The 26,261-nt window shown below is 48.0% G+C and overlaps 1 protein-coding gene across 1 annotated transcript in view; it reads right to left on the minus strand.

The window, feature by feature from the left end:
* SAP18 (Sin3A associated protein 18) overlaps nucleotides 1–26,261 on the minus strand; it is an 81,265-nt gene that overhangs the window by 48,236 nt on the left and 6,768 nt on the right. The window contains exon 2 of the mRNA XM_069640753.1: nucleotides 4,122–4,231. Coding sequence (XP_069496854.1) covers nucleotides 4,122–4,231 — 110 coding nt within the window. The remainder of the gene's footprint in view (nucleotides 1–4,121; nucleotides 4,232–26,261) is intronic.

Raw genomic sequence — 26,261 nt, forward strand, 5'->3', positions numbered from 1 at the left:
TGAGAATTTAGGCCATTGACGTTTAATGAAAGCACCTTCAGGGCCTCCAAGCTAGTCATATTGACAGGTTGTGCGAGATCTAGTTAACTCTTTTGTACCTCCTGAGCCCCTTGCTGCATGCTCCTTGGTGTGAGACTTCGATTCGTGGGCCAAAGGATAGGCCCTCCAGAACTGAACCTTGAATCTTCCCGCCCCCCCACTTCCCTCCGAACCCCCTCCCCTTCCGGGCGAGTACGGCTGGCACCAAGCCCCCCTCGTGATGCCTACAAGAGCCGAACTCCATAACAAACCCAGAAACACTGGAAATCTGCAGGAAATCCCCATTCCAAGCAGCCGGGTCCCTCCCTCCTACCCGTTGCCACCCACTCTTGTGTAGGCAGTAGCCTCCGATAGTCTTTTACGCACGATAAACAAAGCCTGTTTGTGCCCTCCCCAGGGTCGATATAGGGAGATGGTTCGTGCTCCTTAATTTTCTTGTAGGCCCCTCTTACCAGGTCGGTCAGCCCGATCAGGTGCCTGGTCCTGGGACGGAGATTTGCGCGGGGATTGTTTTCGCTCCCTCCTCGATTTCTTTGGGCCAACTTCTGACCATTCCCAGGACTTCCTGGAGATTGCACGCCCTGCCGGGGGCGCTCGTGGCGGTGGAGTGTCGACTTCTAGGCCCAATAAAGCTAATCCTTGGTCGCAGGTCATAATTTTCTGGTTCTTCACCTGCCATAGAAAGCTGAGGGCAGATGGATGGAGCCACCTGTACTGTACTTGGTTTACTCCGTCTTCTATTCAAGGTAGTCTGGGATAGATCTTGATACAAGTAAATTTCTCTGCCCCACCTTTGACGGATGGCAGGATCCTTCCTTTCTGGGTATAACTGTGGAACGCCACCAGTACGTCCCGTGGCCTCGATCCCGGTCCTTGGCGCTTCGGCCCTGCCCTGTGGACCCTGTCAAACTTAATGTCATCCTTCTGGTCAGCTTCTATGAGATCTCCGAAAATTGATTTCATCGTTTCGACCAGGTCTTGATCCTGGACTGCTTCTGGCAGGGACAACTCGCATATTTGACCTTCTGGACCGGTTCCCCAAGTCCTCAGACCTCAGTTCGAGGCTATGCATTGCTGCAGCTAGGGATCCCAATAAGGAGGAGTCCACTTTGAGTATCCTTTGACAGCTCCTGTATGGCCCTCTCGTTCGTGTCTACCCTCTTCCATTCTCTTGAGGTCCTTTTTATGTCTTGTATGCCCCCAGCCAGGTCTACCCGTAGGGCGTCCATCTGTTTCTGCCCTGCTTCTGTGATTCTCAGTTTCCCCAAGAAGGGTCCCAAGTGATTGGGTGACCCGCGGTACTTGGGGGTCTTGGGTGGCGGCCGGGGCCAACTGCGTGTGCCCTTCTTCGGGATCCTGAGGTGTCTGGCAAGATCCTTGGCCCAGATGTGGGCTAGTGACCCCTCCTGAAGCTTTTGCGCCATCTTGGATGAGGCTGGCCCGTCCTTGACATCCTGCGGGAACTGGGTGGGGGGGGGGGGGGTGGGGGGGGGGGAGACCACCAATAAGGCCCCTCCTTTCCTTGCTCTGCAGTCTGTTCCGGGGTTACTTTTTCGTGTCCAGTCCCTCCTAGCAATTCACCCCCCCCCCCCACCCACACAGCCTGCCGTGTAGGACCGTCGTTAGTTTGAATGTGCCTTCCTCTTGGGGTCTCTTTCTGGGTGCTGGGCCCAGGGGAGCCCTGGGGTGTATAGCTCTGAAGTTGGAAGTGAGGCGCCAGATCCCAGGGGCTCCCGCCAGGACCCTTCTCCGTGGGGGATTCATTCCCTCCCCCACTATTTGGGCTCCAGACCGATCCAGCTTCAAGGGGGGGGCGTGCAGAGGGGGCCCCACCTTCACTGTTGCTCTTCCGTGGCTCCCCCGTCACCCCCCCACTTACTTGAATAGCAGTGTGTGGTGGCGGTCTGGGGCTAAACCTCCACCCCCGGCCGAGGGGAAGGGACTTCTAATAGGATGCCCCGGGTGTCCTCCGGCAGCAGGTCCACTCCTCCTCGGCCGGCGGGCTGCCACGCCACCTCCGCAGTATTGGGCCCGTCTCCCGCTCTCGGCCGCGGCTTTGCAGCCGTTAGCCCTGCGACCCACCTTCCCGGCACTCTAGGCTTGGAGGGTGCCGGCTGCTTCGTCCAGCTCTGCGGGCGGCCCCAGCCCAGCATATGCCCGAGGCGGCTCCCCGGGCCTAACACCGGCGATCCCTCAGTGCGGCACCCGCGGCCCACCAGAGTCTCCCAGGGAGCGCCGAGGCCGCCGGATCTAGTACGGCCGTCCCTCTGCGTGGTGACCGCCTCTTCCACCCCCGGCACCAAGCCCCGGGGCTCGGTGTTGCTGATCGGAATGTGGCGGCAGCAACGGGGCCACTTCCTTGGCTGCCCGTGATTTGGGTACGTGGTCCACACCAGACTGATCATGGGGAGGGAAACTTCGCCGTTGTGATGGCTTCTGCGCGCGGTTGATCAATTTGTATGTGGGAGCTTGGGGCGTCTTCACCCACATGCCGCCATCTTGGAATACTCTGTGGGCGAGTTTCAATTTGTATATAGATGTTTTGGATCCAGAATGGAGCCTCTAGTCTTTGGCTTGCCAAGATGCTTGGGCCAGCGATTCAATGTAGTGTTTTGGTAGAAGGCTTTGACTAGCACTGTCGAGTGGTTGGTGAGCATGCCACAAATGTAGGGTCTGAGAATGAGGTTTGTTAGTGGCTTGGTTTATTTGGATGTGACTAGTCAGTTGGTTTCTCATCTTCAATATTCTGGATTTGGGCGACTTGTGGGATTTGCCCATATGGTATGCTAATCCAAAGCACTTTCAGTAAATGCCAATGGAGTGTTTCCTGCTGGCCTGCTCCAGTCTGCTTGTTGGGTGGGTGTTAGGTCATCAGATGGTGAAGCTACCTGGGCTGTGCCCATACGGTAGGTTAGCAATTAAAGTGGATTCTTCAGCAATTGAGTTTTCTGGAGTTTTGTTTCATGTTCATCCTGGTGGGGTGGTGTTTTGCTTGTTGAGATGGTGCTGCTTTATGGTTGTGTGCTATTTAGTTTGCCATTCACTCAGTGGCCAGTTGTCTACACCATGGTGTATTAAAGAGACATATATGCCAGAAATCCCAATAAAACACACGGAAAAGGGACCCTTTTGTGTAGTTATTCTTCTCCTGTCCAGAGCAACATAATTTAGCAAGCCCAGGGGCAGGAGCAAGAACAGAGCCCAGCAGATCCGACAGAAGGAATTCTAGCACTACTTTAAGTAGATTTTTGAAAGCCAACTCAGAAGCAGGTAAACGGGCGAAGAGGGGGTGCGGGGCACAAGCTCAATCTTCCCTCACCACCGTACCCCAACAGAGTTCAGGATGAGGCAGGGGAAAACAAGTGCGGAAGAGGGCCAGGAAAATCCTGAGAAGGACTGTTACAACCCATCAAGCAGTGTGCTTGAAGGCAAACTAATTTAAATTAGGCAATTATTTTTAAACCTGCCATTGTTGCTTCTTTAACCATACAGCACAACTTGTTTAAGGGTTGACAGAAATGGAAATCTAGTCCAACCCAAATCTACCCAGTCAGCCTCAATGTTACAGGTAGAATATTTTTCCTGCAGTAATGACAGTAAATCATGAAATTGAACGACATTTATTGTACGACACGTGCATAAAATAAGCATGCTCTAAATAAAAAAAGCAAGCAGATATGCACGATTTATTTTAGAATAAAAAAGTACCTTATTTTTTAAAGCATTCACATAAGAATGACAGTGGCACCACATCAGGTAGCAACAGCCCATTATGAAACAATGAGAACTCTACACATGAACACATCCACGTATAGAAGGGTTTGGCCGTTTACAACATACCTTTGTGAAAATGTGGTGACAGTTCAGGCTTAATCAGTAGATGTATGAATACCTCATTCACACGGACATTGAATACCTCTCCACTGAGCAGCATAGTGAAAAAAAAACAAGCCGCCACACACCCATCACTCAAATGGCACCGTGCGGCAACGATTGGTTAATGATCCCATACAGCCCTCAAGTCATATGTGTAGTTGCCCATTTCTCTACATTACCTCAAAAATGCTGGAGAGACTACTCACCAGGTATAAATTTGAAGTTCGCTCGATGGGACATTTCCCCTGGCAAATTCTTCAGGTCTGTGATGTCGAGCACTGTTGGTAGTGAATACTCTCAGCAACAGTGGGCATGTCTAAAGGACAACAAACAGTAATGAGACCGTGAAAGCAATTTCCCAGCATTTCCATTTCATTAGGCCATAATAAAATACAATTTCATAAGATATATATATATATAAATATATATATATATATATATGTTTGCATCCATATGCAAACAGACATGTACACATACACAGAAAAACTTTCATAAAAAGCACCCAGTCAACTAGGGCCACTATAAGTATGCCTGCCAAGAGCTGATTTTCAATGTACTTAACCGGTTAAGTGCCAGGGGTATTAATTGAATAGAATTACCCATACTAAATGTAGGCATGGTGCGCCACAAACCCCCAAATGTCAACTGCACTGAGCCCACAACATCATACAAGATGTTGGAAGCTCACGGAGGAATGGCCATTGTGCTAGACCGGTGGCGCACAACAGCCCGTGGGGCAAACGCGTCTCGTCGGGATGTTATTTATGGCTCTCCAAGTCACAAGAGTTTACATGAAGTGTTGCCCGTGTGTCTTTGCACCACGACACTCATTTAAAGCAGGATATTGGTTCAACATTACAAATAAATCTCAGACTACCTAGAACCTTGTGGTGTGGACAGCCCTACATATGAATGTAGCAGCCATTTTTACTCCCTAAAAATAGGCAAATACTCCCCCAAAAAGAAAAACACTGGCGAGTAAAAATACTCTCCACAAAAAATAGAAGACACAGGAGCATGTCCCTCTTTCACCCACACAGCTCCACGGATGTAGTCCATGTAGAGTGATGGGAGGAAATTACATTATTGTCTCATGCATGAGCTAGGTGCAAATATTTATTACAAAAATATGTATTTTACAGTCTGTTGGCTTGCTTAAAGTACTCCCATATTAAATGTTCTCCCTAAAAACATGGGAAGTAAGATATACACTTCAAGTTCTTATCTGGAGATCTGGGTGTGGATGTTTAGGTAGACAGTCTATGACCATGGGCTTGCCTGGGTGCCAGTTAAAGACTGCCCACCTCGAATGCACACAGCATTTGTGGAGGAGAGTTCTGGCCTCTTGGCAGGCCCCATAGGCTCTGGAGTTTTTTCCCCCCAAAAATGGAACTTTATTAGCATTTTCGCATAACTGTTACAAACCGTCAGTACACCCCCCCACCCATCTCCAATCCAAACAATGGGCATTCACCCCCCCCACTCCCTCAGTGCAGCAGGTCCTCAATGAGTCCACAGAGTTAAGTTTTGGTGTAACCCCTTTCCGTAGAAGTGTTCCTAGGCCCACAGATCCCGGTTAATTCTGCACTCCCCGAACTGTGCGTGGATGCTTCATTGGACTGTTTAAGGACCCCAGATTGGGCTTCAAGTACTTCCTCCGCCCACCCCCTCACCCCCCCCCCACCTGACCTTACCAGACTTGGTATAATCCCTATTGGGCCCTCCCCTAGTGCCCGTATTTCTCAAAGAAGGGAAGCCATAAACCCTCAAATGTTCGACCTGGACTCATCCAACACAGGAGTAAGGTATCGCTTTTATCTTTGCTACCCATTCCTTTTCCTTTGGCATGCGTGAATTCTTCCATAGTTGGGCAAGACAACATCTGGTAGAGACCAACATGATTTCAACATATGCCCTCCTTCCACCACCCCAAAAAGGAGCCACTGGGAAAGCTCCCCGTGGATTCCGTCTACCCCCTTAACCCATGGGAGGACCTCCCCTCCAGTAGGCCTGTACTCTGTGGCAATCCCACCACATGTATATGTAGTCACCCTTCACCTGTTTACACTTCCAACAGCGTGGGTCATATCCATTGCATATCAGCTATTCTATTTTATGTTGCTTGACATTTATACAGCGCTCTATATATCATCGGTAATTGCTCAAAGCGCTGGTAGGTTCAACGCCCTTGTGAACCGCAGTTCTGGCAAGTGGAGAGAAAGATAGTGTTGTAGGGTGCGTGGGTGCACTGAATATGTGGGCAGCTGATGTAATTGCTGGGTGGTAGTTGCTTCCTAGCGTTAGTCGGGGTGCTAGTGATATCAGTTGGATGTGTGCTGTGGGTGGACACCTAGACTGGGCTCTGGCTGCGTTAGGCCTGAAGGACGCATATGTGAGCAACTAGGCTGGATTGTGCTTGGCTAGCTGTGTTTTCTTTAGGGTGAGGTGATGTTCATGGGGTCATATTCATATGGGAACAGCTAAGCCGAATTAATCAGGGGAATAACTGTTCTAGTTGATGGTGTAGAGTAAGCGTAGTGATGTGATTCGATGGTCATCTTTAAAGCGCCCGAGACCAGGCACGTGAACAGGATGGCCTCCACCCTCTCCCTCTATTCGCTCCAGCCATACGCTCGGACCCACTCCATCTTCCGTCAGTTCTCTGTACATATCTAAGCATTTCGCATGCACCCACGTCATCTATCCACATGTCCAACTATTGTGCCCATTCCATTGATCCCCTCCATCATCCACTCCAACTACTCCATTTTTGTCTATTCCCTCTAGTTCATGCATCCATGCCACCCGTTCCATCCATGTCATCTATCCCTTCTATCCGTCATTATCTATTGCGTCCATCCATTCCATCAATTCCATCCATCAGGTCTGTCGATTTCACCTCTTCTCTAGTTCATCCATTTTATCCACTGCATAACTTCCATTCAATCCATACATTCAATCCCTTCATTTCACATGCGTCTATCCATTACATTAATTCCATCCGTTTGCTCCATCCATGCATCCACACCATTCCATTCACCCATTTCATCGATCCATTCCCTCCATCCATTTAATCCTTCGAACCATTCCATTCTTCCCTTCCATCAAACCTTCCTAACCTGTAAGTAGGATCAGAGGTCAATGAACACATGGTGGAGAGTCTCATTATGTATTTGGTCATTGGATTGTTGGAGTTAGACATATCTATAGGGTTCGTCGTTGGCGTTATGGAAAGAGCCATGTGTTCAGTAATTTGCAGTACGTCATAGTCTTCGGGGTGTCGGATGTGAGGTGGAAGCGAGTTCCACAGAGTCGGGCCAATGCTGAGAAAGGATCCCTAGTTGGTGATGGGATCACTAAAAGGAGGGCAGAGATTGAGCTTAGGGTGCGGGGTTGGAGGTAAGGTTTTAGTTTATCTTGCAGGTATAGAGGGCCTTCTTGTGCACTTCGTGATGATGCAGGGTCTTGATAGTGGCGGGTTCTGAGAGCTGTAGAGGTTTGTCTCTTGGACCCAGGGCTAGTAGCATTTTAGCAGCAGCGTTTTGCACTCTTTGGAGCTTAGGATTTCGGTTTTAATGGTGTTCAGGAGGAGGTGGTTTGTAGTCATCCAATGGTCGATATCTAGGAGGCAGGCTGCAAGGTCAGGCTGAGAGTTGGAGTATGAGTTGTGGAGTTTAGGAGGATTTGGGTATCGTCGGCATACTTTTAGCACAGGATATTGTGCGGATGATTCCAGGGAGGGTAGACATATAGAGGTTGAATAGGAGAACAGATAGTTAATACTGAGTACCGCAAGGTGCTTGTCTGAGTAAGCAGTTGAGTGTTACGCTCACCTGGCTCCCACAGAGGCGTCGATCTGAACTGGACAGCTGCGGTCTCCACCAATGTGACGCGAAGGGCCAAGATGACGGACTGGCCCACCTAGCTTCGTTTGCTTGGCCCGTAGGAATATTCTTCTGCAAATGGAGAAAGGGAATTAACCACCCGTGGAGTTGAGCGTAAATCCCCCCACCCCCGCTGTTCTCCCCACTGATCACCTTTGATGTACCCTCTTGGAGTCTCATCTGATGGTTTGAAAAGATGAGCTCTCCATCCTGCATTGAGCGCAGATAACTGGTTGCTTCACTGGCTCGAAGGAATTGGCGAGTTCCAGAACAATACTGACTCCGATATTCCCGGCAAGGCGCCGTAAGTATGTAGTTCGTAAGAGTTCAAATGCCTGACTCACTTTTGTCCGATTCCTTGCAGGTTGCAGCTTGACCATACTGAAGAGTTCCTCGTGGCAACCGGTAATATTCTGGTAAGGATGTGTGTGTAACCTGTTGCTTTCTCCCTTATTCAGGCGCTGAGAGGAAGTATGAAGTCTCGGGGAATAATGCCTCCCGGCGGTAAAATCAGGTAAGTCTATTGTGGTGAGGAGGGTTCCCCTTGTTAGTCCCTTTGTTTCACCTTGCTGTCCGTTTCCCCTTAGGGGCCGGGGTTCGGCTAAGATGCAGTGGAAGCTGCGCCGACCCGTGAAGAGGAATAGTACCCCCAGTGGTAAAATCAGGTAAATCTATGGGGGGTATTCCTCTGTGTATTCCCTTGGCTCCCCTTGCTGTTCTTGTCTTCTCCTTAGGTGCCGGAGTGCGGTGGGAACATGCAGGAGGATGCGGTGGAATGTGAAGACGCTGCGAAGGCCGGTGAGTTCAGCACGGCGCTGCAGCAGGCGAGGCGATGCGCATAAAATGACCTCTTTCTTCCAGCTCGAAGGCGCGATGGATCGGGAATTCAGGTAAGGATCAGAGGTATTGCTCTTGTTCCAACCTTTTCTTCTTTCTCCCTTTTTCTAGGAGCTCCAAACTCGAGGCGGGCGTGGCAGAAGACTGGATGCAGACTTGCAGGCACGGTGAGCGTTACGCTGCTGGATGCAGAATAACGTGAAGCGTGTGCTGCTCTTTGGGCGTGGTTTAAATGGCCTTCAAAGTAGTCCCAGGTAAGTATTCCTCCCCAGCCCCACCAGAGTAAAAAATAGTCCCTAGGTAAAATAGTCCCTTCCAAGCCTCTTTTGGCTTGGAGCTCTTGCAGCATGGTCTGCATCAGGTAAGTTTGCAGCATTGTTAAGTTTTAATCTATGAGCCTGGTGCCTATGGCGCCAGGACTGCACCCAAATAGCCCCTAGATGGGGTTGTTGGGCTTGCTTGGGGTAACTTGATGCCTGCTTCCGGGGTTGCTGGACTTCGTCTGGGTCCCCGGGGGTAGGCATCATGACATTGAGACAAAAGGGAAGATGGTTATTCGTTTCCTGTTGAGGAAGGCGGCGATCCATTGGAGAGTGGTTCCACGGATTCCCAGGGAGTACAGGCGGTCAAGGATTGAATGGTTAATTGTGTCGAAGGCTGCAGACAGGTCGAGGAGAATTAGTGTAGCGCATCCTGCAGAGTCTGCAGTGATCTTAAAGGGATACTCTAGTAAAAAATTTTATTTCAAAAATAGATAGGCCACATTAAAAAAAAATACTAGCATCCTCCGTTTTAAAACTTCCTATGTAAAATTTTGAGATATTTAAGCTCAAAAGCAAGCACAAGGGCGCCGCCATTTTGTGAAATGGAGGCCCTCCTGTGCTGGCTTTTGCGGCACTAATGAAGGAAAAGCCAGCCAGCTGTAGTAAACAAAGTCTACCGCTGGGTGGCTTTCCCTTCATTAGTGCCGGGACTCGGAGGACGCGGACCGGAGACCAGAGCAGGAAAGCTGCAGCTGAATCTCGGTAGGTGCTATTTATTTTTTTTACAAAAAGAGGAGCCCGGAAAACTTAGAAATAAAACCGCAGCTTTAAAAACGTTGTATTTATGTTTGCGGTCGCTTCAAAAGCGACCGCAAACATAAATACAACGTTATTGTGTTGGAAAACGCTGCGGTTTTAAAACCGCAGCGTTTTCCAACACAACCGCGTTGTGTCTGCCTGAATCTGCTTTTCCATTTGGGGCTCTCGGGCTCCCGGGAAGCCAGAGAGCCCCAAATGGAAAAGAAGATTCAGGCAGGCAATGTAGCATTTCCCATTTGGGGCTCTCGGGCTCCCCATGGGGAGCCCGAGAGCCCCAAATGGGAAATCAGCTGCAGGTAGGAACACTACGCGGCATGTAAACATAACCGCGTGTGTTTCTGCCTGCTGTGGCTTTCACTTTGGGTCTCCGGTGCTCCTGGGAGCACCGGAGACCCAAAGTGATAGCCACAGCAGGCAGAAACACACGCGGTTATGTTGGAAAACGCTGCGGTTTTTCGTTCCAAGTTTCTCAGGCTCCTCCGAGCCGGAGGAGCCTGAGAACTTGGAACGAAAAACCGCAGCGTTTTCCAACACAACGTTGTATTTATGTTTGCGGTCGCTTCAAAGGCGACCGCAAACATAAATACAACGTTTTTAAAGCTGCGGTTTTATTTCTAAGTTTTCCGGGCTCCTCCAGCCTCCTCCTCAGCTGCAGCTTTCCTGCTCTGGTCTCCGGTCCGCGTCCTCCGAGTCCCGGCACTAATGAAGGGAAAGCCACCCAGCAGTAGACTGTTTACTACAGCTTGCTGGCTTTTCCTTCATTAGTGCCGCAAAAGCAAAAGCCAGCACAGGAGGGCCTCCATTTCACAAAATGGCGCCCCCCCCCCTGCGCTTGCTTTTTCGAATTTTGAGCTTGAATAGCTCAAAATTTTACATAGGAAGTTTTAAAACGGAGGATGCTAGTATTTTTTTTAATGTGGCCTATCTATTTTTGAAATAAAATTTTTTACTAGAGTATCCCTTTAAGATCGTCCCAGATTGAGGCCAGAGTTTTTCCAGTTCCATGTCGCGGTCTAGGATGTTGTTAGATTCGACAAAAGGGGTTTAGTTGGGAGTATGCAGTTTGGTCGATGAGTTTTGCAAGGAATCTGGTGTTTGAGATGGGACGGTAACTTTTGGGGTCAAGGGATGTTTTTTTTTTTTTTTAAGAAGTGGCTTGACATGTGCAATTTTGAAGGCATTCTAGTCGGAGGGTAGTGCCACCTGTGTAATTTTCTTTCTTGGTGCCCATCGACCATACCACCCCTCTACAGATCTGGTCCACAGTGTATCCTCAATATCTATCCGCAAGTCCACCCCCGGCTTGACCCTAGCTTTTAGTGGATCCCTTGATTCTAGCAACAGGATCGTCTTGTACAGTCCCACAATCCCTTGGTTCCCCTCCCTGTTAGGAACTGTTCAAAGTCAGTCAACTCTTAGTTCTCCCCCGCCCCCCAAAAATCGGAGGAAAAAAAAATCCCCCATGGTTCCCCCTGCCCCCATCTGCCCCCTGTATTGCGCCTATACTCCTTCCCATCCCTATAGCTCTGTTCGCCAGAAGCTTTCCCACTTCTCCCCTTTCATAGTACCTTTGTGAACCTCAACTTTACCACCCCCCCCAATCAATGCCCCTTGCCCCTCATCTCGCCTAGGAGCACTTACATAAGCCAATGCACTTTCGCGATTGCAGCACTTTCAGTTCCCCTGAGCCTAGCTTCAATAATTCCCCTCTCCCTACATGCTCCTTCAGCTATGAAGAGGCCCCGAAATGTAGCTTTGGCCGCTTCCCAGACCATACTTGTCGCACCATTATCATTAGCCTCAAAGTAGGCCTGTGCTTCTTTCCCCCGAAAGATCTTGTCCCTCAGTAAAGTGTTGCATTGCCAGCGGACTTGCTGCTTAGGGCCTTTTCTTCCACTCCACTACCACCAACTCATGGTCGGACCAAACCCAACCCTAGGTACCCCCATCTCAGCCTCCCTATACAGCGCGACCAGGAGCAGGTCCATCCTTGTAATGTCTGGCGCAGGGGTGAAAAAACGTGTAGCCCCCCCCCCCCCGGCAGGTGTCCCCACCATAAGTCACCCAATAGTGGTCCTGCAGGAGGCGTTTGAAAGCGGTGTTCTGAGTGTACCGTTCAGGCCTTTGTCCTTAGTGGACCACCAATCTAGTGTCAGATCCACCACCAGGTGGTAGTCCCCTCCCAGTACCATGGCTCCCTCTGCCCAGCCCTCCAGGAACCCAAAGACCCGGCGTAGGAAACCTATTTGTCCCACATTAGGGGCATAAGTGGCTAGATTTAACCTGTATCTCCGTCATCTTGAAGGCTGTTCCCAATATACTATCCACTCCCTCCTTGCTCTGTGTCCCAGAAGTTTTTTAAAAAAAATCAATGTCCTTCTCCCGTACAGCCGATTCCACCCCTTTTCATAACGAGTGTCTTGGAGGAAGGGGAATCGCCAGATGCTGTTTGTGAAACTTCTTGTGAGGGATCTTTGTTTTGGGAATTTAGCCCTCAACATTCAGCATGGCTATGCGAATCTCAGCCATCACCTTTCCTTCTCCCGTCACCTTGATCTTCACTCAAGAGGTACCCCCACATCCTTTCTCCCCAGACCTGCTGCATGAAACATCCTTACTGCCCCCTCCCTTAACCCCACTTTGAGAGGTCCGAGTGCCACAAACATGTCACACCTGCTGAATCACTGGAAATGCCGTCCCCTGCCCTCATCCCAATGTTTGTCATCTTTCTTCCTCACCTCTAACCACCAATCCCCTTCCTGTACCTTACCCTCACCTGGTGCACCTCTTTGCTCTACAGCACAACCCCCCTCCCTTAACATAATAGTGAGGAATAATATCCCCCTGCTTCTACCCACGTACCCCTTTTCATATCCCCAGCCCCCTAAGCCCATAAACCTACCCAATCTACCCCCTGGGTGTCCCCAACCTACCCCCTGGGTGTCCCCAACCTTGTTAAACAAAACAAATTCGCTCTGTATGCCCCCCCCGCCCCTGGGATAAAACTTCCCTCCCAGGGGGAATTATATATGGGGTGCATCAAGCTCCTTTGCACCGTCAGCCCTTTAACCATGTGCCAGGGGGTCCTTGTCCCTCATTTCACTTCCCTTCTGGGAGAGGAACTGTTCAGTTTCCGAAACTTCCTGGCCCCTTGCATTTGACTGCTTTGCTCCCTGTGCGGGCCATGGATCTCACCTCGGACGACCCTTCTTCCCGAGTGGCCTCCTGTCCTTGGTGTCCCAGAGTCTGTGGCTCTCTCAATGTCTTCTTCCGACACCAGGGGACTAGCCTTCCCATTCTAATATTAGTGCAGGTTTCCCCGCCAGTACCGGACTCCTTTCTCCTTTAACCACTTTGCGAGCAGGGCTCACTTTCCGCCTCAAGAGGGTCTGTGCCGAGATCCTGAATATTGCCACTCTGGAGCCCTCAGTCAATTCTGCAGGATATCTGCTTTGTCCCGATATTAGTGCAACCTCGCCAGGACTGAGCAAAGCCCCCCTACTACCTCCTCCTGCGCGGTGCCCCAACCAGGGTTACATGCGTTCCTTCTTTTGACCCTAGGACCATCCCAATAATTTCCTGGAATTTTATTCTCGAGTTCAGCCAGGGATTCTCCCTCCCTTTCCTCAAGGCAAAAAAAAAAAAAACACAAACAACCCGGACTGTTGCACCTCTCCCAATTTTCAATGTTGTCCATTTTGAGGCCCAACTCCATTTCCCAGCAATCTCTCGAAATCCGACCTCGATCTGCTCCTCGAGAACGCTGTGGTAGCCTGGTTAGCCTCCACCAATTCGAGCCTTTCTTCCAGCGTGTCCACTTAAGCCAGCCACCTTGGCTCCAATGTCCATTCTCACCCCCCCGGATCTCTTCCAGGATCAGCTGGATGCCACCCTTGATGGTCCGCATCTCTGCAGAGCTGGGCGGTCCTGTAGCTTCCTGTGCCCTCCCCATTTCTACTGCGACATGGCTGTGATATTGGTATTGGGAGAGCCCTCTCCAGGCCATTGTCCCGAAACCCACCTGGGGTCCCACTCCTCACTCTTCTGCAGGTGTCCTCTGCCCCGTAATCCTTTACCGCTCAACGGGATTCCTCCTAGCACACTCCGCCTGCCAGTTGTTGGGCTCACAACCTTGCTTGCTGGCCTTGTTGCCAGTCCTGGTCTCTATAGACCCTCCGCGGGCCCCCCTTCCTGTCTCAGGGTTCAGTTGAGTTACCTCACCCCACCCACTAGGAGGGATGTGCTCCATGGAGGCCCTTGGGCCTGAGTCCTGGCGGGCACCCAGCTCCTCTTGCCGCGGCCCCCTTAGGGACAGTTCAGGTTGGGTACTTTCTCCTTCTCGGCTCTTTTTCACTGTAGTGTCCCTGGGCGCCACCCCAGTCAGGTTGGCCTGTCTGCAGCGCTCCATACAGCCCAGCCAGGTCTCTTTCATGGTGTCCCAGTTATGCACACTCACCGTTTGGTTCCCTTTGTGGCCCAGGGAGGGCTGTCTCCACACTGTCTGTAAACTCCCACAACCCCCTGGGGGGCTTCACGGTCTAGTTTGCTCATTTCCACCTGCGCGCTCCTCTTAGGGGGAGAGGTCCATGCTGGGCCTCTCCCCTCACCGCCCCAACTCATCCATCCGTCACACACTATTACCAGTGGGGGGAAGGGGGGGGGGGGGGGGGAGTTGTGCTCGTCAGTGGAGCGCTCTTGCTTCAAAGGCAGCCAGCTAGTCACTGCCAGGGGCGGGGGGCAACCCCTTACCTGAGACCACACTTGCCTCCGTGGCATGCTTCCAGCGCTGTTCTAGTGTCCGCATGACCCTGTGGTGGCCTCATTAAATGCTTGTTCTGCATTAGCCCAGGCCAAACCATGGATCCTTTGGCACTGTAGAATAACAAATTACTTAACCCGGCTAATGTTCCTTCTACTGGATGTTGCTCCCACAGATTTCTCATCTTTGATATAACGATATCCTGCTTGCAGCTTCGAAAACTTTGACCGCAGAGTGCCTTGTGCGTCGTAGAGGTTGCACAAGGTGGCTTCCATCACCGTGCTCAGACAGGACATTGACTTTTGTATAACTAGCACACTGCACCCGTTGCCCTCTCGTTGCACAGCCACCATGAGGATTTTTAAAAGTCAGAGGCGTCGAAAGAGGATCTAATACAGTAAAATTCACTAACACTCAGAGGAGCAGGCTGGGAGGGCGATGAGGAATCTGTAGGAGGAACATCCAGTAGAAAGAACATTTGTTCTTCTAATTGAGTGTGTCCTCTCATGGATTACTCATCTTTGATAGATCCCTGTAGCAGTTCGTAAATGGAGGTGGGACCAAAGTTATGTTTATGCTGTGAAGAACATCTTTTCCAAATGATGTCCTGACTCGACTAGGAATCCAGAAAGTAGTGCTTGCAGAAGTTCTGTAATGAAGACCAGGTTGCAGCATTACAAATATTCTGCACCGGTGCATTGGCCAGTTTTAATCTAAAAATTGCCCAATACTACCAAAAAATTAAAATGGGGAGTACAAATACTCCCAGCAAAAAAAAAAAAAAAATAGGATAAAGATGTTGCAGCCCTGCCTTAACACCTAGTTTGAACCACATGTTAATTCAAGCTATTGCAATGGTGGATGGCGGAGACTCAATTTTGATCAACCCCAGTCCCAATAAGTTTAACATTGGTTCCATGTTTGCTCACTGAAAATTCAAGTGCTCACAAATTCATGTAGTCCAAACATGAACTGCACCTACCAGTGTCAGGGACAGTCAGCTTTTGTGCGCGATTAATTGCACCCACTTATATTTTGCTTACTGATACTTTTTCCCCTGCCTGTTAGCTTTAGTGTTTTTCGGTTCTCGGACTCTGTTCCTATTTTGTTTTGTTATGTGAATATATGATGCACACCTAGTTTTTTTCTCAAATCTTTTGAGTACTAAAATCTTTGTGTTTCTTTTAAAGCATAAAATAAACACTTATGCTTATGAGTAGGTCCGACCCTGCAGGAGCAGCAGGCCTACAGAGGAAAAGCATCTCTCAACAATTAATAAATTCTGGTAAGCGCCGCCACCCTCGTGCTATTTTTTGCAAATCTGCAATTTAAGCCTTACATTATTGCACACGGGCGTTCGTGGAACTCTAGTAGAGAAATACCAGCTACCTGCATAATTCTGCCAGAAAGAGCACTTTGTGCCTTTTACCTCCATCTAGGTACACAAGGTACCGAACCCCTTCCAAGATGGCCGTCGATTTTTGCCTGCAGCTTCCTGTTTAACCAGGCCCCCCAGCAGCAGACACTGCCCTCTGCCGATTGGCTACTGAGCCTTTTTCCATTGCCATTGGACACCGGCAGGCAAAGCAGGCCCACTCCCTCCAAGGCCCAAGGGAAACAAGGCCATCGCCTGTTGGGAAACAAGGCCATCGCCTGTTGTATGCCTGTTTGATGCCGTGTCTGCCGTTTGCCAGACCCCCTGGCTCTCATTCTAACGGTAACATTTCTAACCCTCCTCAGCCACTCCATTGTACTGGGTGACCACACTCTACCCACGTGCTACCGCCCGACCTAAGGCTGATTGACTCTTATACCTGAACTATTGATCTGTATACTTATGTGCGACCGATTGTCACTAGAAAGAAATGCTAGTCTCTGCTGCTTGATTGTTCCTACCAAGTTTCCAGCCTCGAGTCATGCGCGCATCACCCTTGCACAGCACGTCCCTACTCACTGTCAAATGCGCGTGTACAGCCCCCCCTACTATCACTTCTAGTGATCATTATAACCCTAAGCGCACCTTGCCAACTGCCGCCACTGCCACTCGCCTTATTTCTACCTTTCCACAACTTAAAAAGGAAGATGATCCTTTTTTCCCCACGCAGCACTTACCTGCCAAATACTCACCAATTGCCCTCAAGTTGTTAGCCACTAAGCAGCCTCACTCCTCTGCACCGCTACCCCCACTGCCTATTAATGTGATGCCGAGCTACCTTTAACAACAACACTGTTTAAGGGGCAAAACACATTCACACATCACACATACGCACTTGCGAACTTCTGCAGCAAAGTTGCTTTTAGATTGTGCGAGATATTCTCATTGCAACATACAGCAACATGCCTGTGCCAAACCATTCCTGCCCACAGTAGCAAACTTCATTTAGACCGTTTGAAAAACTGCCTCTGTAATTTGCCCGATTGACCAACAGACTACCTTTGCAATTCTATTCCTGCACACTCGAGTAAAGTTGTATTTAGATTGTGTGTGAACCTGTCTTAGCAATTAGCCACTGGTATCCCATTCTTGCATACAGCACAAGGCATAAAATAAGCAGTGTCACGGAGCAATTTGCTATGCAGTTCTGTAGGTTTGCTAATTAAATTAAATTGGCACTTGTGTAGCAAAGTTAGCTATTTAAGTTACCCTGTTCAATAAAAGCACAGCTCACCCTGCATTCCTCTTGCCTTCAGAGCTCTCACCACCCTATTTTCTCCGTTCACTGCAAGTTCAAAGGGCTAATGGGGAGAGTGCGGCAGAAATCATCCCCTTCACTCATGTGCCAAAAGGCCTGTGTAGGAGTGCTAGGCATACTTTATTTTTTCAAATTGCAAACCAGAAATTATCGGGATAATACTGTTATTAAGCTAACTGTATCCTGTCTGCCAAAGACCAGTATGTATTTTTTTTTTTTAAACGGCTTTCAATTACTTTTCTAAAAATGTAATAGGTTACATAATGCATAATTACAGTATTGCCATTGTAAAACACTGCCTTGTCTCCATGCTTTACAGTGAAGTGTATCTAAATGTCAGTGCCCACTAGATTTCATTTTGTTGGGGAAGATGTATCATATTGACGAGTGCACCATTTTGAAAATGAACATGACCATGCGGCCAAATGCTGTGATGGCAAACCTAGTCATGTGGCCAGCTGGGTTACATACAGCTTGCAACTGGTGCTCAACCCATGACCTGATAGCATACTCGACATTCTATTTTGCCATGTTGGTTTATACCCGCTACCCTGAAAGTGAGATGGCTGCAACCTATAATATTCTGCTTAGTTTGCCCAGTTCTCTGCCTGCTATGCCATCCACTCTGCGTAGTCTTACATATTTAATACACAAAGCTAATTTGATATTGACTTGCGATCAATAGTTTCATCTAGTCTGTACATCTACAGATCTTGTGCACTGTAGTTGGCCTCCAGAGCTCACTTTGCTCTATGATTGCATTATATATTTGCACCTGCAGAAGAGGGAGCTGGCTAAACTGTTTTAAGAGCCTTTTTGTCATAACTATTTGTGTCCATTCATGCAGCTAACCTTTTTACAGAGACTCATCCAGGGCTCGCCAAGTATTTTCACCCACTCGCATAGTCGAGTAGATTTTAAGAAGGGCCAGTACCATTTGCAGGGGGTGTTGGAAACTTATTTAAACTTTACTTTGTTTGCAGTAAATGTCAGATAAAAGTTTCACTGTGCATGGCTGGCCTGTGGGTGGCAGCAGTGGGCCAAACTAAAGTGGGTCTGTGGTGACATGGACCATTTTACAGGAAGAATTTGCAAGGCCTTACTTTCTCACTAATGTCTTCAACGGTATAGAAAACTACGTATTGTTGCCCATTTTATATCTTGGGTACAAGTATCTTCTGGTTGCATTCAAAACATTAGTACAACATTGCTAATCAAATGGGTTTGTTTGCTAATCAAGAACAATGTAATTAGCAAACTCTGCTAATCAATTTTTGAAAACCAATTTATGCCTTGCAGCAGCAAAGTTGTATTTAGATTGTGTGTGAACCTGTCTTAGCAATTAGCCACTGGTATCCCATTCTTGCATACAGCAGCAAAGTTGTATTTAGTTTGTGTGAGATTTTACTTCAACATCTAGCCATTGCTAAACTACTTCTGCCTATAGGAGCAAAGCTACTCTTAGACTGTGCGATAACTCTTTAATGCCCATATACCTGGTATCCATGTCCTTAGCTTGCCCCGATTGTCATGTTTAGCCTTGCCTAGCCCTACCTTCTTAGCACTCAAGTCACTCATATCAACACAAAATGCATCTGCCGCTAATCTACACTGTTCTACTCAGAACAATTCTTCTTTTGATCACCTCACAAGACCTTGACATGTCCCAGCCCCAGAACCTATAGCCACATGCTCGCGCACATCCCACGCACACAGGCATAACCACTATACCCTGCAGCCTCCAACAGAAACTATAAACTTTGTGCCAGGCTCCCAAGAATCCATGACCCAGAACTAATGCCCACCTCACCATTAATCGCTCAAGGGACACTCAGCCCATTCCTAACACCTTGCCATATAAAGATACCAATGGCCAACACCCACTTCAGCATAATTGTTGACTCTTCAGAGATACCATCTCCTCTCCAAACCGCCAACACAAAGTTCAGCCTCCATCTGTCCAGCCTACCCAAATCAGCATAAGTGCATTAATAAATGCCCGCTCTATGGTAGCCCATGCTACAGATATAGCAGACTTAATACAATGAAAACATTGACCTTCTGGCCATTACCGAATCCTGGCTGCACCCTGCAGCAGGCCCCGCAATTATGCTAGCCACCCCGGACAACTATACTCTTACAAGATCGGACCGCACCACCTCCAGAGGTGGGGTCTTGCTTTAATTGTTAAGAATAACCTAGCCAAGACTCTCCACATCCCATATCACAAACTCCTGTGAAATCGCTCACTGCCAAACGTACCATCTCCAACAATCAAACTATCACCATCCACCCGATCTACCGACCACCAGGCCCTCTAGGTTCCTTTGAGGAAGACCTCAATAACTTACTATCGGATAACCTAAAAGAAATCTATCACATTGCCTTATCCTAGGAGATTTCAACCTTGGACTTAATGACCCACTACACCCTAACGCTTTACAGATCAATAACTTCCTTGAGGAACTAGGATTCACCCAAAAGGTTACAGAACCTACTCATATCAAAGGAAGGACCATCGATTGGGTTGCCGAACACAACTGCCCTACCACTATCACCTCTATAATACCTCAGCCTTGGTTCGACCACCACCTGATATCCTTCACGTTAGAAGCTATACCTCCCATGAATACTAGCAGTGTAGCACCTGCTGCTCCCACTAGAAACAATAGAAATCCCCTGAAAATCGTATCCCCCTCATCCTTCCTACACTGAACTATCTCAGACCAGACTGACCCATCCACTATGGTAGAAATGTAAGTGATGCTCGCATCCTTAGACACTATCGCACCACCGAAGGTTAGAAAAAGCAAACCGCGCCAACACTGGGTTTACGTCCCATTTGAAAGCAATCAGACAAGAGAAACGTCAAAGCGAAAAAACCTGGAGATTAGACCCTTCAGGTTATTTTTGTTGAGGTCTGAACAAACTAGCCTCCCTATACAAAAAAAGAAATTATCCTAGCTAAACAAACGTCGTATAACTCCCGAATCTCCCAAGCCAAAACAAATATCAAAGAATTGTTTGCCATCCTTAAAGAGGTAGAGTCCCCCATTCAAGTTCCCAATTCTTGCATCAAGGACAAAAATTGGTGTACGAGTATACAAGATGCCCTAGCCAACAAGATGACAACTCTCCAGGCGAAGATCAATAATAAAAAAGATACCCTTATTGCCCCCAAGACTGGCATCAATGCTACTACTCTCACGAACACCATACCACCACCCCAGACCTCTCGGACCCCACCTACCCCTCTGATCCCCAGTTTCCATTTTCATAAAGTTTCTATCAAGGAAGTCGAAAAAGTTATCCTCACCCTCAAACCGTCTAATTGTCATGGCGACTTATGTCCAGCCCAAATGCTGCCTGTGAACTCTCCCCATTTATCACCAAACCCATAAACGCCTCATTCACCTCAGGTACCATACCTAGCAACCTAAAACATTCTTGGGGTCTCCCTCTCCTTAAAAAACAAACCATGGACCCCTCCATCCCCAGTAATTACAGCCCCATAACAGTGCCATTTCTATTGAAAATCTTGGATAAAGTAGCATATCTACAAATAGAGTATCTAGGAGTGCGCCAGTCTGGCTTCAGACCTCAGCATGGCACGGAGACTGCACTCAGACCTCAAGGCACACAGACAAAAAGGCAAGACGGCACTCCTGCTACTCCTTGACCCTTCAGCTGCGTTTGACTTGGTAGACCATTCTATACTCTGCAGCCACCTGGTCTCTGCGGCCTGCTTCTCTCAAGAGGCAGTCGCCTGGGTCCAGTCCTTCCTGGATAATAGGACAATGCGAGTCTTCTCCCTCTAGCAGCGGCGGACCCTGCACCCATATCATGCGGTGTGCCCCAAGGCTACTGTGTCTCTCCCACTCTGTATAATATCTTCACAAAGCCCCTCTTCGGTGATCTAGGTATCACATACATCAATTATGCCGATGATACACAGATCCTCATCCCGTTGACGGGAGATTACGACAAGGATTTGGCCTTTGTGAACAGTCTACCTCATCATCCAGGCATGGATGGCCTCTCACGGTCTATGCCTGAATGACGACAGAACAGAACTCCTCATCCTAGGTACCCCATCTAACATCAAAAAAGGAGGTCCTAACTATGCATCCTTCACAATTGACAATATCATTACTGTGGCTAAGGTAGTAAAACTCTCGGCTTTAACATAGACTACGCTTATCTTTGGTAAAAAAGATAACGCTATGGCCTCAGCTACCTCCTACACTTGCAAGCTGATCAGGGCAGCTAAGCCGTTCCTCTCACCCAACAACTGCATTACTGTAGCGAGAGCTAGAATCTTATCCAAGATGGATTATTGCAATGCCCTATATATAGGCAGGCAACAATAAGTACATTACGCCCAAAATTCAGACTCTCCAAAACAATGCCCTGAGAGCTGCCCTAAACTTCCCCAAAAATGCCCATATTTCTGACCTCAGGAGATCAGTTAATTGGCTCTCGATGAAAGATAAAATCCTCCTCAAAACTGCTTCGTTAACACACAAATGTCTTAACCAAGCTGCCCCACAATACCTTACAGCCAGATTCAGACAAACAGCTTCTCGTCCCCCAAGAAAAAATAACTTGAATCTACTATTAGTACCCAGATTTAAGCTTACTAAATCGGGAGGGAGCAGCTTCCCTGTCAAGCAGCACAATATTGGAAATCTCTCCCCCCCTGCTTTGGGGGGGGGGGTGGGGGGGCAGAATCTACCTTGCACACAATTCAGATCTAGTCTGATTCACTGGCTAAAGGAACTCAATGTTTGACCTTAGCCGCAAATGTGACTTCTGTTTTTTGCCTTATGTATTTGACTCTTGATGCCTACTGTATATTACTGTACTATTATTACTTGCCCTACTGCTTATTGTTCATGCATACAGCATTGTAACCTCAGCTGTATTCATTCATGTGCTCCATGTAACTTAAGCTTTACAACCCTCTTTATGCCCTATGCCTTTGCACCCAAATACCTCTGGGTCAGGTGCGCAATACAAATAATAAAACAAACCTATGGTCCATTCTTTGTACCATAATTGACACATCCATCATGTACAATATGAATAAGATTAAGTCTTATGCATGTTCCGATGCTGAATCATTCACGAGTCCGATCTAAATTGTGCCCAACAGGAACACCCTTGGTTTGCTGCTCCCTTCAGTTCCCGTGGAATATGGAGTTCCTTTTAATTTATATAGCTAGACAGGCTAGTCTGCGTATAGGGCCCATTCTTTGGTTTGTAGCCACATACACTGCACAGGCCATTGTATCGTTATGAGGGCACACTCACTTGTGTGCACCCTCTTCTACCACACTACTACTTGGCCTGCTGCATGTTTCTGTTCACTGTTGATAGACACTGATATATTCATTAACGGCTGAGAATTTTACACGCCACTATAATGATTAAATTCCGGCTATAATCCGAGGTTCCTCCATTTGAACCAGCAGGGCCGAATCAAGTAGCCTCCAGCTCCACACCTTGGGCGCTGAACTTTAAACTTAAAAAAGACGAAATTCAGGGCGGCCCTCCACGGCCATTTTCTTCGCAATATTTAAAAGTGAACATTATCCCATTTGGTCTTAGTCTCCAACGAGCCTTATGTATTCCTTGAAGATCAGGAATACACAACTAATTTTAAAAATCCTTATGGTCCTTAACGTATCTACGGCTATGTGCCCTTGTACATGCAGAACTAGACAACTATCGAACAATCATTTAACGATACCTGTATTTCCAACGCGGATAAACTTAGAAAGTTACCAAACAATTTGAAGAATTCAAAAACACGCTCATGAGGAACATACAAGATTTCAAAGCTGAGAAAATGTATCCTACCTTGCCACTAACTATCTTGAAAATACCAATCGGAATTCACCTGGCAACACATCACATCGCAGGGTGACGTTTTCAGATAGCAAGTGATTCTTCGGGATGAGACCCATTTTTACCCACCTTACTTTCCACCGCACAGAGCAGATCTGCCTTTTTTTAGGCAAAGGCACACCACAAGGCCCAGGCCCTGCTTGAAATCTGCCACCCCATATCAAATATGGGGCCGATACCAACACCGCCGCAGATCCCGCAGGAGATCGGCCAACAGACATAGGTCTCCCCATCTTTATCCTTTCCAATTCCCCCACTCCAAAGAAAACAAAGTTTTCATATGGAAACAGATGCTAAAAATAAATTTAAAATTCTGTACAATTAGACATCAAAACCTTTTTTCAAGACCAAGACACTGGCACCTGAAAGTGACAGGACTTTGTCTTGAGGTGTAAAAGTCAAAAGGTGGACGATTTCATGTCCAGGGATGTGCTCCCCTTCGAGAAATGTATTCTCAGAGAACTTCTTCAAAAACCAAAACCGATTTAACTTAAGCAAAGACGAAAGAAGCACACTTCGCTCTCTAGCCAATAATAGACAGTCAATAAACCAGCGGACAGGGGAGGAGGAATTCTCATGAGTCCAGATCAATATCAAATCATTATGGACCTCCTGAATGTACCCGACAGTTATCTCCGACTCCAAAAAGAACTTACTAGTGCATTAAAAAACACTATGCAAAAGATTACCAACCACGCGCTTGAACACAATTTCAGATCGGGTACGTGCATGGGAAGGGGGAGGCGACAGTGCAGTACATGGGATAACAGAAGTACATGGGATACTAGAATAATAAAGTAAAGTTAGGACATCAGGTATCAATTGCTGGTAGAGGGACTGTAGGGATACAGAACACAGTCCCCCAAGTGCGGTGGTTGCCAGGAAGGCAGTGCAGGTGTGCGACTAGCAGGGGAGGGGACCTGGGCCCGCGAACAGAGGGTGGCCAGGTAACCAGTGCAGTTTCAGTCAGGGAGTAAGCAGTGGAGAGGAGGAGAAAAAGCAGCAGCAAAGAGGTTTTGAGGTGCTTCCGGAACTGGAGATGATTCTCCTAAAGTTTCAGGAAGGCCCCAGCTGAAGAAAGATGTACTGCCAACTCGTTGCTTGGAGAAGCGACTGACCCTGAGGGAGTTGGAGGCGGGTGAGCAAAGAGCTTGGTGCGAAAGATATTTAGGAAGAGAGTTGAAGGTACTGAGGCCCCCGGGCCCAGAAAGCCTTGTCGACGATGCAGAGGGTTTTGAACTTGATCCTCGCAGCCAGTGCAGAGATTTCAGTCCTGGAGATACGATCCTTGGACTTGAGGCCAAGGACATATCTAGCAGTCCTGTTCTGGGTGAGTTGCAGAGAGTAGAAGCAGGCAGATTTAGAAAGTGTGTTGCAATAGTCCAGCCTAGAGAGAACCAGGGCTATGGAGACGGTGAGCTTCTGGGGGAAGGAGAGGAAAAATCTGTGCATGCATAAAAATCATAAACTGTGCCCAAGAAAGAAGCACTAGCTCAGACTCCACCCAGTGATGCTGATGTGCTGGGGACCTTGTGTGTGAGTGAAGCAGACATAGTAAGGGTTCTTAGCTATGCTGTGGCATGTTGTAAACTCTTGATGGCGTGCACTGCCATAGCAGATACAACAATGTTAAGAAATGGCCCTCACAGAGCGCTTCACCGCAATTTAGCACTGTGCGGAAGCGTAACGAATAATGGGCTGTAAAAGGGTGAAAACAGAACGGTATATGCCTATATCAAGCGGGGCCGGGGGGGGGGGGGCAGTCGAGAGAAACTATCCACTTGAGATTACCTCTAACTGCATGAGGTAGCACGAAATCGAAGGTGATCACTGGAAAGAAGTCATTATGTTGTCCCGACAAGCTAGAGGTTACGGAAGATGGGTGCTCGCAGAGTATGCATGAGCTTTTGTGCAGCATGTGTTAGCAGGACAGTTATCCATCAACTTCACTGCAGAATAAGTGCTGTGAATGCAACAGATACATATGCTACGTAGTTGCAGGAAAGTTAATTTCTAACCACCCACAGAGTGAGAGGGTTTGTTAATGAAGGCGGTTGCTGTTGAAGGTTGTCTAAATATGGGCAAGACGTGACTCCCCTTAGTGGGTCTCCCAGCCGGAAACTGGCATAACGCCGCAGGTGCTATCAGACTTGTCCAAAGGGATCGCAGACTAGGGTATGTCGACCATAGTGCAGCACATACTTCCAGGTCACGGTAATGTTGATCATCGAAGCGCTAGCCCTGATGTCAACGGCAAGAACTAATAACTGAGAAAGGGGACTGAAATGTAAAAAAAAAAGTAATGAACCTCTAGAGTGCGTAAAGAAAGCCATCTTAGGAGTGGCCATGGAACCTGAACTCCAAGCCCTCAGAGGCAGGGAAAGTACCTGCACATACATATAAGGCGTTCAGATGAATTTGATGAACTGGGGTCCCTAACAATTATTGGTGGCCCTAAATGAGTAAGGTATAAATTAATACTACTATGAAGGGGGGCTGGGGGGGGAGGAGCTGGGGGGGGTACAGAGAGCGACCCTCAAGCTTGTCTGTCGAAGAAGATGCAAAAGTTATAAAGATATAGGTGTGATGGTCCGAAGTCAGATGTTCAAAAGGCTAAGCAAAACATTTAAATTGAATTCATAATAAAGGTGAGAGGATGAGGAGCTGCAACGCAGTTAGATGTGATAGACACTCCGACACAGGCATTGCATCATTAAGTCCCTGCTCATCGTGCTAAAACGAAAGATCCATCAAGCCTCTTTGGTGGTTAACGGAATGTTCGGGTTTGGGTGCATTTTTAACTGTATCCACCACCCAATGGCCATATTCCATATAATGGCTCGCTAATGGAGCTGTTGCGTTTTTACATCTGATCGACGATCAATGTTCAATAATCCTAGTGGGGCCCGGGTGGTTGTCTTAATGTATTTCAAACCGCATGGGCACTGAATACAATAGATTGTTTGTGATGTTTTACCATTAGTATGTTGTCAAAGGGGCCAGTTTTTTATAGCCACATCAAATGATTTTGTTCACAAATTTACACATGGAACATGATCAGCAGGGAAAATGGTGTCAATATACCGGCGCCAACTGTCGATATATTGACGAAATGGCTTCATGTCAGAAAAGACATGCTTTTTCAAACAGCCATAAACATAATGTCAAGGCTGCGAGCAAA

Source organism: Ambystoma mexicanum, chromosome 7q (assembly GCF_040938575.1).
Source record: "Ambystoma mexicanum isolate Mex_15411 chromosome 7q, UKY_AmexF1_1, whole genome shotgun sequence".
Classification (NCBI taxonomy): Eukaryota; Metazoa; Chordata; class Amphibia; order Caudata; family Ambystomatidae; genus Ambystoma; species Ambystoma mexicanum.